Genomic DNA, 13,188 nt, shown 5'->3' on the forward strand with positions numbered 1-13,188 from the left:
AAGGCCATTCTTTTGGCCTTTTTATTCTTCTTTCTTTTAATTTTTTGGCACGGAGTGGCGGCTATCATGAGATTTTACCTGATCGACCAAGATTTAAGCAATGGCCCCTTATATGAATAGAGCTTTGGTGGACGGTAGATTGTTAACCTACGCAAAGTCAAAAATAAATTTTTCCGAACTACTAAAAAAATGTCCGAATTTTGTAAAGCTTAAATGTGTATAGGCAAGGTTATCGGTAGCTTTTTTTTTCTTAGTTTTTTTTTCTTTTTTCAAATCCAGTTCAACGGCCGGTTTAAGGTCCATCCACCCTGAACCGGTCAAAACTCTAATACACCCTCTGTAGGGACATATTGGGAAGCTCCCGATACGTATTGATATTTTGAACCTTGCAATCAGGTCAACCCATTTAACATCCTATCTTGCTTAATCAGATCGGATCATATTACGGGAGATGATATTTCACAAGGAAAACAAAATTTCTTAATATACAGCAAAGATGACAACATGGGGGAAGAATAACCAGCGTCCAAGTAGCCAATAAGTAAATAAACAAATAGCAGAACAAGGCTCTGTTCAGTTGAGTTGAATATACAAATGTTATATCTGAGTCATCCGTGATTTATTTACCTATACAAAACTTGCTAAATATGTTGGACAAAACTTCTTCGGATATATCTTCACCACTAATCTGTCCAAGGGCCAATACAGCTTCTCTCAAGTCAATTGTCCAAAAGTCCAAAGGCAACTCCTCTTCTATGGATGACCTCAGCCTCAGCAGTGCTTCCTTGGTCCTGACGAGCTGCTCACATTGTCTCTGATAAATTAAAACATCAAGCAAATCAATAATAAGTAATTAGCTTTTAACAATACTTTAAACAGGTTTTTTTATTTTCGGTAATGAGCTTCAATAATTTGAAATTTTGAATTCGCGACTGCTGTGTGGCCATTAACAACAGCATGGACACTCAATGATCAAAAGAAAGATCTCACCATCTACCAGCGCACTTGTTTACCAGAAGAGGAAACCTATTTACCTTCCATTTTTGCTTGTTATGGAAACAAATAAATTTGATTTAACAAGTAATTGTAGTCCCATCAATCTAACAAGTTCACTTGGTAGCAAAGCTCTTGGATGGGCCACAGACATATATCATGTTAGATGTTTGGTGGCTGAAAAATAATGTGAAAAGAGTAAAACTCCATATCAGATTGTTAGAATCATTAGATCAGCACTCATCCAAGAGAAATACAGTATAAAAAGGCAGCCCAGTGCACAAGGCTCCCACCAATGCGGGGCCTGGGGAGGAACAGATGCAGACAGAGTTTAAAGATGTATGCAGCGGTGCAACCTTACCCCTTTACATACAAAAAGGCAATTATGCGGATAGAATTTAAAGATTGGTGCTTCATTTCTCATTGGGCCCGTAGGAACAAGGTAACTGGCATCACTGGTATATGGTTCAATCATTATCATAGTTGAAGCAAATATACCAACCCATTAAATTTACTATTGAGTACCCATTACCCTAGTTCCAAGTCATTTAATTCCCAATTCAGTCCAAATTATAACTATGGAACAGTCACTAACTTCAAGACAATGATTTAAATGGAAAAGTATAGCTAACCTGGTTTACAGTCCATCGGCGTCCACCCTCTGAGATCTGGTCAAGGCCTGCAATCTCCAGTATCGCAGATTCGAGATCCAATATTCCTTGGCCGGTGACTGCACATGTAAAAATATGCTTGTTGAAAGGATTTCCACCTGCCTTCGGCACTTCAATGGAAACCGATGAAGCACAATCTATCTTGTTGATTACAAGAACCATTGGTGCAGAAGAACCTTTTGCCTCCTGCATTTACCAAAAGAAAAAAGGAAAAAAGAAACATGTAAGACAACAGATAATTGATGAAAACTAATTTGATTAGTATATCATGCTCAACAGATAATTAAATTTGTTTTATTTATGTTCTACAAAGTTAATAGAGGAAATTTTGATACTGTAATAGTTACATCAGCACCTAAGACAAAAAAAAAGAAAGAAAAAAATGTGAATAGAGTGACAAACATGTCAATACAGTGGTCACACCCTTAGTGCACTGACAAAATGAGGTAAAATTGATGTTTTCCACTAGTTATCTCAACATTTGGAAACAGGAAAAATCACAAATATGAGTGGGATATATTAAGCATATTCCATGGTTCAAACCCTTGGTGGACTCTCCCCTTCCAATAATGGCTAAATTAACAAAAAGACAAGTCACTAATGCAGACAATTACTCAAATGATTTTCCAATCAGAACTCCACTAACAAAAGGATTCTGGGCCCTGACATTTAATAATTACTTGCAAGGGTCAGGGATGACAAAACAGCAAGTTACCTGTTTAGGAAAATTACCATTCTGGAACCTTTGTGACTCAACCCAATTTTAAGTCCTGGTCATTTCTTCCTTATTCCCTTGCAACAATAGCAGAACCGCCAGGCCAAATTATCACTTCAGAAAATCACTTAATAACCTTCTTGCATAACCCTGTTAACCTAACCTGAGTTAGACCAGTTAGATAAGACTTTGTATTGCATCAGGTTCGGTTAGGGTTGAAAAATACAGACCCAATAAAACTGGTTGGGCCAAGATTAAGAGATTGAACAACCTGCTCAAACTGAACATAACTTTGTGTTTGACATAAAATTGCAATGTCAATAGAGGTTGGATGCCTAGCATTTGGAAACTTGCATTGAGTGAAGGATGTTCAATGTTTAAGTCTCGCTAAAAATTCTCTATTTAGCATGCTATAGCATTCAAATCAACTCAACCTATACCAAACCTAACTGGATTCGGACTGGATTCAGATAGAGAAACTCAAATTAAAGTTTAAATTGGACAATTCAGATTTGAAGTAATTTTATTGTGTTTAGTGCGTGAAACACAACTTTGTGTGTGAAACATAAAATTGCAATGTGAATAGAGGTTGGATGCCTAGCATTTGGAACCTTGCATTGAGAGAAGGATGTACCAAGTTTAAGTCTCACTGAAAATTCTCTATTTAGCATGCTATAGCATTCAAATCAACTCAACTTATACCAAACCTAACTGGATTTAGACTGGATTCAGATAGAGAAAATCAAATTAAGGTTTATATTGGACAATTCAGATTTGAAGTAACTGTATTGCATTAGTGCAACCATAGTTGTCAAGGCGACGCGGTGTGTCCGTGTTTAGGCGCTTTTGGGGCTCGCCTAGCCCAAATGCCATATTGTCTCAAGCGATTATATATAACCTGTTACCTGTTACCTGTTTTAATATTCTTTTTATAATAAAAATTTATAATATAAGCATAGACCTGATGCACCGAATCATTATTTTTATTTTCTCATATTATAATAAAATTTTTATTAATTTCTAATCTTCTTAATTGAGAGATATGATATTCGAAGAGAGTTCAAGAGATATCCTCGTTCCAAGTTGTATGTCTCAGAAAGGGAAATCAATCACATTCAAGGTATGCTTTCTTCTTCTTCTTCTTCTGGAACAAAAAACAGGGGCTCCGCCCCTTCTTTTTCTTTCTTTTGAGCAAAAACAGGGGCTCCGCCCCTCCTTTTTTCTTTTTTGTGGAGCAAAAGCAGTGGCTCCACCCCTCCTTTTTCTTTTTTTTGGAACAAAAAACAGGGGCTCCACCCCTTCTTCTTCTTCTTCTTCCTCTGGAACAAAAAACACAGCTCCATTTCTTTTTCTGGAAGAAAGATAGGGGCTCTGCCCTTCTGTTATTTCTATTTCAACGGCAAAAATAGGGGTTCATCCCCTTTTTATTTTATTTCTTTTAGACATTAAGTGATGCCTAGGCGCCCGCCTAGGCAAATAAGCGGCTAATTGCTCCCCTGTCACTTAGGTTCACCTTGGCGCCTTGAAAACTATGAGTGTGACATGCCCAAGTTGCACCCCCTAGTGAAGGAGGCCTTTCTGATGTAAAGTAACTTGATAAAAAAAGAGGGGTAATTGTACCTTATTAATTTGAATTCTATTGAGAAGTTTGGTATCATCAGAAGTCCACCCATCAAGGGCACTAATAGTCATGATAATCACATCAGCACCCATGGCAACAGCTTCAGATCTCTCCACACCTGCATATAAGATGGGTAATAGTACTAAGGAAGAGATGACATTTGTGAAGTTTATCTTAGCCACTTGTAACATGTAACCACTGGGGATTGCAGAAAACCATGAATAAGAAATGCCCATAAGCAGGAAGACCCTTCTATAACTACTTCAATACATCCAGAAAGATGCATTACTCGCGTATTCATTCAGTGGCTCAGATTGGCACATGGCAAAATCAAGACATTCAAACCCTAACCAAACCAAATGGTTAGCTAACTTGGCATGGAAAATTAGCCAAGTTTGCATAACCATAGATGACTAATTATCTCACTTGAGTCATGGCACCAAACTTAAAGGAAACACATTTATAAAAGTTATCCATCTAATTTTCTAATATGAGTTGTTACTTTTTGTTCTTTTGATCTAAAACGAGATTAACACCACAAATCAGTAGATAAGTTGAATCAATTGAGCTTTTTAGCAGGTCATTTAGGTTAAGCAATGCACTTCCATACTTTTCCTAAATTGACATTAAGAGGCTTTGTTCATCAACTTTGAACAGGGGGAAAAACATACTTACCAATCCTCTCCACAATATCATTAGTTTCCCTGATCCCTGCTGTATCAAGAAGAGTGACAGGGATACCTTGAACAGTAACACTGGCTTCAACCACATCCCTCGTGGTTCCAGCAATTGCAGTAACTATTGCTCTCTCACTCTGCATGCTAAAAGGAAATGATAGCACTCATAAGAGTCATGATACATTTGATTTGCATATCAAGGATGCCAGCAGAATCAGAAGTTAATTTTATTAGGTGATAAATGAAAGAAAAGAATATATATCCCAGGCCCAAAAGTTCAAAACTAATCCAACAATGAGCTTTCCTTAGTTGTCCACCACATTTATAGCAAATCTTAAAAGGATGCAAAAGATCAAGTGGTTGTCATTTTTCAATGATAGTCCTACCCAAGAAATCATAGAGTTGTGATATTTATGGAACATTTCCAAGGTGCATAAGATATGCATATAAAACTACCAATTCCGACTTTTCTTTTTACTTGATATATTTATCCCAGCATATCTATATAAATACCACATGAAAAACTAGTATGTTTCATGACACTATGATTTATTTGCCAAGTGTACTGCCGCTTTTAAGCATTGCATTTTCAGGCATTCCCATATCATATGCTGACACTTGTAGCATGTGTTCTAGGCTGAAGAACAGCTGGATGCATCAGCAATCATCAAAATCATGAACAAAGAGGAGCTCCTAGGTGAGCTCTTCAAATGGTAATAACAAGCATCTCTAGTAGCTATATATGGGTTTGATGTTTATCAACATTGCTACCAAGGTTTATAAGACTCAGATATTAGGTTTTTACTTAACATATTTATATGGATATACTCTTTATCTCAAATTAATCCTGTTGTAGCATATGACATAAATCTTTTAATAAAGTATACTTCCCAGGCCCAATAACATGACATACTCATACTGTGTCAGCCATCACAACACGATGAGTTTTCTTCTTTTCTGGGTTTGCCATGTCTTGGCATTGAAATGCTACATTTCATGGTGCATCTAAAACCCATCAAATAACTGAGAGATTTAAAGACAATAACTTGGTGCAATGGTAAATTTTCAAACTGACAAGTGTAAGAATGCAGGCTCAAGTTTGAGAGTAGCCACCTTATGTAAGAAAAAGTCAAAGGTTGGGTTGGGTTGAGTGTCTTGGCTTGGTTACTCATAAGAAGGGAGGGATTAACAAGGATGCCAATAGAAGGAACCAAAAAAAAACTTATGAGGATAGGGAGATGGATGAGTAACAAAACTAGGAGGAAGTCAGGTATAGCAGCAATTCTCGATCAAAGAAATCTGATTGTTTCCCTATTTTTGAGAGCCCTGTCCCAACTATATGGGGTTACTACATGAATCCTGTTTCACCATTCCATTCTGTTAACCATGTCAATTGCTTGCCCATATTGAATGAAAACAAAAGATCATGATAGTGAAAATGAGAAATGTGATGCAAGTTGAGGTTTTAGGGCAAAAATAAGACTAAAAAGAAATTGGGTTCAGGTAGAACAGAAAGATGATAAAATACTGAAGACCATAATGGGGAAAGGGATATGTGATATTCATATACTGACTCCACTTAAGTAGGATCATAGATGATGGTGTAAAAGATGATAATATACATTTCATGAAATTTGCACAAATCTGCTGTTCTCAGAAAAGTGCCAACAGTAAAAGCATTATGCTATTAGAGTATATGTGGAATTTCATATTTGTGTCAATGGCTGGCTGTGGAAGCATCGGTTGTGAAATAAATGTCAACTTATGTGGTTTTCCTTTTCCAATATAGAGATACATTATTTATGTAACAGTTGGAAAAATTTTACCTTCCCCATACCACCCTGTCTTCATCAAGGAAAGCTTAAATCCTCAAAGGTTTCCCTAATTCTAACAACAGTAGTTCATGGGAAGGCAGTATCTTTAGGTCATTCCATTATTTCTCATGAATTGATCAAAATGAACAAGTGAGTAATATTCCATCTCAGTTTCCAAAAATAAGTTGTGCAACTTACTTTGCTCCAAGCATTAAGGAGGCTTGACTTCCCAACATTTGGCCGACCAACAATTGCTATCTGCAAGATAAATAAAAAAAAAAAAATCTAAAAAGTTCAGATCAGCATATAAGCAAAAAAATGTGTGTGTGTGCATGTCTATCTATGTTTATCTTTCCATAGAAAATTGGTTTGGGAATCAAAGTGGCATGCATATTTCTCTCACTATCCTCTATTGATGGGCCAATTTCAGACCAAAAACCCTCGGTATGTGGTCAAAATAAACCATTCTTTTTGGCAAGTATAGTATTAAAATATTGAAACTTTAGATGCCTAATATTATTTGTGAAAAGCACTAATAAAAGATTGGATATGGGACTGATGTGGAATGGAGGCTTGAAAAAAGTAGTAGCCAATCCAGAGGTTCCCCAATTGGTGGATGGCTTGGATTAGCCACATCATGCTTACATGTCAAGGGAACATTACAGCTTAAGACAATGGTAGAATGACTTAGGAGCTCAATGACTAGAAAGAAAGTAGAGCATACATCTTTATACACAGCAAGCAAGATAGTGCTTAAACAAATGAGATGCTTGTGTATTGTGGGGAATCTCATGTAATTTTGTCAAATTGATGGTAGAAATTTTCTCAGCCACTTTAGCACGTAAGGTTTATCTCATCAGGCACTTCTTTTCCAAGAGGCCTCCTATACTAGACCCACAAAATGGTGTGATTCTATTTGCTGGCTGCTACCTATCATGTCTGAGGCAAGGCAAAAAAGGTGGATTCTTGGCATTTTGCTCTAAAGCAACAATTCACTTGATTCTTACACGAGCAATTGGGGTGGGGGTGGGGGTGGAGGTGGAAGGAGTCGTAGATATCTCCATTGCAGTTATACCTGCAATCCAGATTGCAACAACTTGTCATAATTGGCAGTCTCTAATGCCTGCTCTACTGCTTTCTGTATGGCATGAATCTTATTTATTAACATGTCGGAGTCCAGAGGCGGCATTTCATCATCAAAATCCAAGCGAGCTTCAATCTCAGTAAGCAACTCAATACACTGGGCTCTTAGTGATTTGACTAAAGAAGAGAAACCTCCCTACCAAACACACACATTCAAGATTCAGACATTTAAAGTCATAAAATAAACAAAAGCATATTCCAATAAGAAACAGGCAGATAGAAGAACTGATAAAGTCTGATTGAATCAAGTATTTATAGTCCTATATACAAAACATGCCTGAATTCCTTCCAATGCTGCATCTGCGGATGCCACAGACTTGGCTGAAATTAGCTTTCCAACATTTTCAGCTTGGGAGAGATCTAAACGTCCATTGAGAAAGGCACGGAGAGTGAACTCCCCTGATAAAAGTGAAGAACAAGTAGCATTAAGACCTCCATATTATTTTTTTATTTCTTCATTATCACATTGATAGTATGACACTTCCAAAGGAAATGACCATGAAAGAGACTGCACATGCACAGTGGCTTGCTTGAACTGCTACACAGTGCACAAGCACATAAACACCCATTAGAAAAATAACTGTCTTTTGGAAAAATTGTCTTCCTGAAATACTCTTCTTATCTTTAAGTGATTAAAAATTTATTAAGACAGAAAAATAAAAATAAAGTGCAGAGATAAATAATATGACAAAAGAAAGCTATCAACCCTCCCCAACTATGAGATATTTACCCTGAAATACATTAAACCCTTGGAGGCCTCTGAAAATTGCAAGACATATTTCTAATTTCCCAGAAGGAATCCATTTCCTCTTGGATGTTTCCTATTCAGTTCATATGTCAAATATACTTGTGTGCAAGGTTCAAAATTTCGATACATATCGGCCCGATACATATCGTATCGGGGCCTTCCTGATACGCCCCTACATGGGGTGTTTCAGGTCAGCTAGTGGTTCAGGGGGCTAGACCAGCCTTAAACTGGCCTCTTTGAACCAGATTCGAAACAAATAAAAACAAAAAAAAACAGTACCGATACAGGCCAATACGCCCTACCAGCGTATCACCCTGTATCGATATTTTAAACCTTGCTTTTGTGCATATGCAGGCAGAGAAGCATATGCATATCTATAAGTATACAAAATAAAAGTAAAGAAACTGTTCAGCCAAGTGATCTTGATAATAGAAACTAAAACTTCACTCTTTGCAACTCATGAGAAAAAGTTAATGATACATGGTTCCTGGTCCAAGTATCTTAATTGAAATAACCTTCCATGTTTGCAGGGTCAAGGGTGGAACCCCATGCAAAACAGAAAGAACATTTGGATGTAGGGTTAAACATACACAGCGTACAACCAGTTTTGGAGGATGAGGACTGGAGACATAGTTTTCAAGGTGCCAAGGTGAACCTAGGCAACAGGGGAGTGCCTCATCGCCTAGGCGATGAGTTTTTTAGAATAAAAAACATAGATCCTAGAGTAGTTCCTTAGATTTCATAGTAATAAGCAGTAATCTTTAACTAATAATTACCACAATCCTCATGAAATAAGAATAAACCCCATATCAAAAGATAGAAAATCAACATATTTATGAGAAGAAAAATAAAAAAGGAAAGAAAGTGTACAAAACATAAGGGCTGAGCCCTTGTTTTGGTCCTAGGAAGAAGAAGAAGAAGAAGAAGAAGAAGAAAAGGTCCTATTGATTGTCTTGTGTGCCAATAGGATAAAATCTCCAAGTTATTTCTTACTTGTGAATTTAGGCTATACCGCTATAAAGTGTTAAAGGGTTCAGGACTATGTCACTGACTTGTGTGTTGGTTGAACCCAAAATATGAACAATTTAGTCTAATAATATCTATTGTACTACTATTTTATAACATACAATAAAAATATAAAAATATTATGCGGTGCCTTGCATATAAATATGTAAGCATTTGAGCAAGGCGACCATTAAAGACCACCTTATCGTCTAGGCATCGCCTTGACAACTATGACTGGAGAGTTATCCTACTATCTTCAGATTTTATGTAAGACAGTCTTCCTTCAACCTTATCAAGTGTTGGCAAGGAACTAAAGTCTAAAATTGGACGCATAAAGAATTGCATTGAAATACATCTAAATAAAGAAAAAAATTGGCATTCGCAAAACTAGAAAAAACATAGAGATTCTGAAATTAAGGAAGCTCGGTCTGATCAAGGTGCTAAGCATTGGAAATAAGCTATATTGCTTACTCCAGCTAATTATATTGAATAGCATGGTTAAGAATTGAGATCACAAGGCAATACAAGTGAGAACACTTCATTACTCCCTTACTGTATAATATTTCATAAATGTTTGTTGGCCAATTTTTTTAACATGTTAGATGTTTAAAAGAAAAAAAACATAGCGATCACAGCAAGAAGTATATATAGAGCTTGACAAGCTGGGTTCCTTGAACCCATTACCCTATTTGCGATATATGTATATATATATATATGAAATATCTTTTCTAATAATTTTATTACTTCTAACCTTCTTTCAGGTATTATCGTCTAAGTTAAACAATGTAATTGATCCTTTCTAACAAACCTGCAAAAAGAACCGACTCAAAGTTAAACCAAAAACCTACCTGGCTCTGCAAGTCTTGCTCCTGCCTCTAAACTGGCTCTCAAAACGCGCTGCAGGCATACATCACTTCCATGGCACTGGAGTTCCACCACATCCTCCCGAGTATAGGATCTAGGTGCCAACATCGGTACTGCTAAAACCTGGTTCGGGAGCGGGACACACTTAACATGAAAATCCATCCTCGAAGATCCAAGTACAGACGCAAATAAAAGAAAAGCTAAGCTCAGTATTTAGGCCAATTGTTTCAACACTATAACAGAAATTACGCAGGGGTTTTTATGATAGAATCACAAACCAAGCAACATGAACATTAAAACTTTAATTCGTATAGAATTGGAAGCAATGTTAGCAACAGAGCATTTAAAAGAGCTAAGTGAGACTGAGACATAATTCTCTTGGAAATATATTCGTTTTTCAATTTTTTCGATAACGAAGAGCTAAAAAGTGATCCTTTTTGACAAGTGATGGTAAAGGAAAATAGAGGTGAGAATTACCTCGTCAACGACATTTCCGTGGAGGTCGGAAACCACACCATACTCCACAAAGTGGCTTGTGGGCTTCCACTCAGAATTGGAGTTTTTCTTCTTCCTATTCCTCGCGGGCCGAAAGACACGAGCAGCAATTGTCACAGCCATAGGGCCTGATAACCGAACAATCCCGACCGCACCCGGCCGACCACCCAAGGGAGTGACGATGGCAGCAATCGTGCTCGAACTCTCGATATGCTCAGCGCTAATAGGAGACGAACCCAACCTTTCATCTTTTGTTAGAACAAAGGCTTTCTCTGCAATAAGAACACAAAGAGGTAAGAAGATAGTGAATGAGATTGAAAAGCAGTGCCTGAACGAGCATTTTAGGGTTTGCAGAGAAAGGAAACCTTTTGCGGCGAGAGAAGGTCTTAGGGTTTCATGGGAGTTCAACTTAGGTGTAAGTTGAGGTTGGGGAATTTGAGAGGGAGAGCAGCATAGGGAGATTCTCGCAGTCCGATTTGAAATGTGGGGAAGGTGGGAGTTCTTCGCTGCTACTTTTGTTGTCGTTGTTATTGAAGTGGAGCGAAGGAGGTGGTTGAGGAGATGACGAAATGTTGGGAGGACAGCCATCTCTGCTCTACTCTACGCTACTCTCATCCCTCTTCTTTATCTATTTCCAGTTACACTGTTTCCAGGCTTCCCGAAAGGAGACGTGGGCAGAGTTTGTGTGGGCAGGAGATCCGGAGTCGAAAGGAAGTTATTAGCTAATATTGAAGTAGCAAAAACTCTCAATCGGCTGGCCTGTCTCAAGGTAGCACGGCGGAAACACGAGACATTCGCGAGAATTGGGATCCGTATATGTTCCCGATGTGCAGGCAGGATATGCTGTGAGGACGATGTAAGGCTACGATTTCATACACTGTTACTTGCAACTTACATCTGAGGGTCCGTTTGGTTTATATGAATAGGGGTCCGGAATCGGAATGGGCTATTCGGATTCTAACTGTTTGATTGGACAGCTCATTTCCATTCTTATTAGAATTGCATTCCCCCATTTGAGAGAATGGCCATTTTTTGCTCTTCTTGCGAATGAAATCTCATTCCTGCTACCATAATTCTCATTTCTATTCCTGTTTGAACCAAACAGATTATGGGAATGGACCATTCCAATTCTGATTCTAGAGGATTTCAATTCCGTTTCCGATTCCGACTACGAACCAAACGGACCCTCAATTCAGTAAAGGAGGGAATGATCCTTTCCATGGTGGATTATTAGTATATTACAAGTTACAACCATATCACTCATCAAATCTTAGGGAAATTGTCTGAAGCTCACCATGATTTTTAGCATTTATCTTAAAACTTACCATAACTTTTCAAAACGTTCAGAAATCCATGTGTGATTCCCTTTTTTTGTTGGGAAATTTTCACTTTAGTACCCTAAACTTTGGGGATAGTATCAAGTTAGTACCCGAACTTTCAAATATATCGGTGGAAGGATATGACTTCCATCCGAATAGGTTATTTTAGAAGTTCAGACATGGCAATTGATGAACATATAGGTAGGTTATTTTAGAAGCTTGTGGCAATTCCTAAAATAGGTTATTTTAGAATTTCAGACATGGGAAGGATATGACTTCCATCCGAGTAGGTTATTTTAGAAGTTCTGACATGGGAAGGATATGACTTCCTCCAAACAAGTCGTTATTGAAGACAATGAGGGCCTTAATCATTGTGTTCATTGTTGTGTTATTTGGCATATACATCTACAAGTAGGTAGGTTGTTGTATTAGCTAGGGTTTTGATCATGTCAAGTTGTTAATGAATCGTGTGTTATTGAAGATAGATTTTACTTTATTTAAATGTTTGTATAAGATAGGGTTTTAGTGAACATATCATGGGTGATGTAGTTTTGCATAATCCCAATGGGTCTAACTATTGTCCAATCCCATTTGGGTCTAACTATTCCAAAGGAAGTATTTGTTGACTTATTTATCAAGTGAATGGTTTCCCCTGCATTTATTTATGAATTGAATGGTTTCTCTTGACTATAGACATAGAGGACAAAGTCTACTTTTTTCTTTCCTCATGTTCGACATCCTCTAGCGAAAAAGGATAGGGAGAACATATGGCTTTTTATCTCCATTGGCCATATGTTCTTCAATTGCCATGTGGCTAAAAGCTTATGGAAATTCCTAAAATAGGTTATTTTATAATTTCAAACATGGGAAGGATATGACTTCCATCCATCCGAGTGAAAGTCATTAACCAGTGGAAGGCCTTATGTCAGGGTGGGACAATGGGAGCTCCTCCTAATTCTATTGGTGAGCTCATTAATCAGTGGAAGTTACAGTCTTGGGTAACTACTTGTGGACCCTGCTAAGAAGGCAGAATCAATTTGGCAATCTTAAGTATATACTTTGGGTTTATCCAATTACCATGATGTTGAACTTATTTAGGTTTTGAACCCCTGGGTTGTAAACA

At 37.5% G+C, this 13,188-nt stretch overlaps 1 protein-coding gene across 5 annotated transcripts; it reads right to left on the bottom strand.

Moving 5' to 3' along the window:
* Positions 1-457: 457 nt before the first annotated feature.
* On the bottom strand, positions 458-11,569 carry LOC104605927 (tRNA modification GTPase). Of its 5 annotated transcripts, XM_088892067.1 has the most exons (11): positions 11,439-11,569; positions 11,112-11,365; positions 10,729-11,018; positions 10,236-10,374; positions 7,912-8,033; positions 7,567-7,770; positions 6,690-6,749; positions 4,676-4,814; positions 4,000-4,118; positions 1,626-1,850; positions 458-814 (listed from the first exon to the last, which is right to left on the bottom strand). In XM_088892067.1, the coding sequence occupies exons 2-11, from the start codon at positions 11,332-11,334 to the stop codon at positions 620-622; spliced, it is 1,716 nt and encodes a 571-aa protein (XP_088748193.1). In that variant the 5' UTR covers positions 11,335-11,365; positions 11,439-11,569; the 3' UTR covers positions 458-619. The 5 variants fall into 5 exon arrangements, with proteins under 5 accessions (XP_088748193.1, XP_010269184.1, XP_088748194.1 ...); XM_010270882.3 differs by having other exon boundaries at positions 11,112-11,533; XM_088892068.1 differs by having other exon boundaries at positions 7,567-7,766; positions 7,908-8,033; positions 11,112-11,533.
* Between the last annotated feature and the right edge of the window lie 1,619 nt (positions 11,570-13,188).

Source organism: Nelumbo nucifera, chromosome 1 (genome assembly GCF_055504915.1).
Source record: "Nelumbo nucifera cultivar China Antique chromosome 1, China Antique-T2T, whole genome shotgun sequence".
Taxonomy (NCBI): domain Eukaryota; kingdom Viridiplantae; phylum Streptophyta; class Magnoliopsida; order Proteales; family Nelumbonaceae; genus Nelumbo; species Nelumbo nucifera.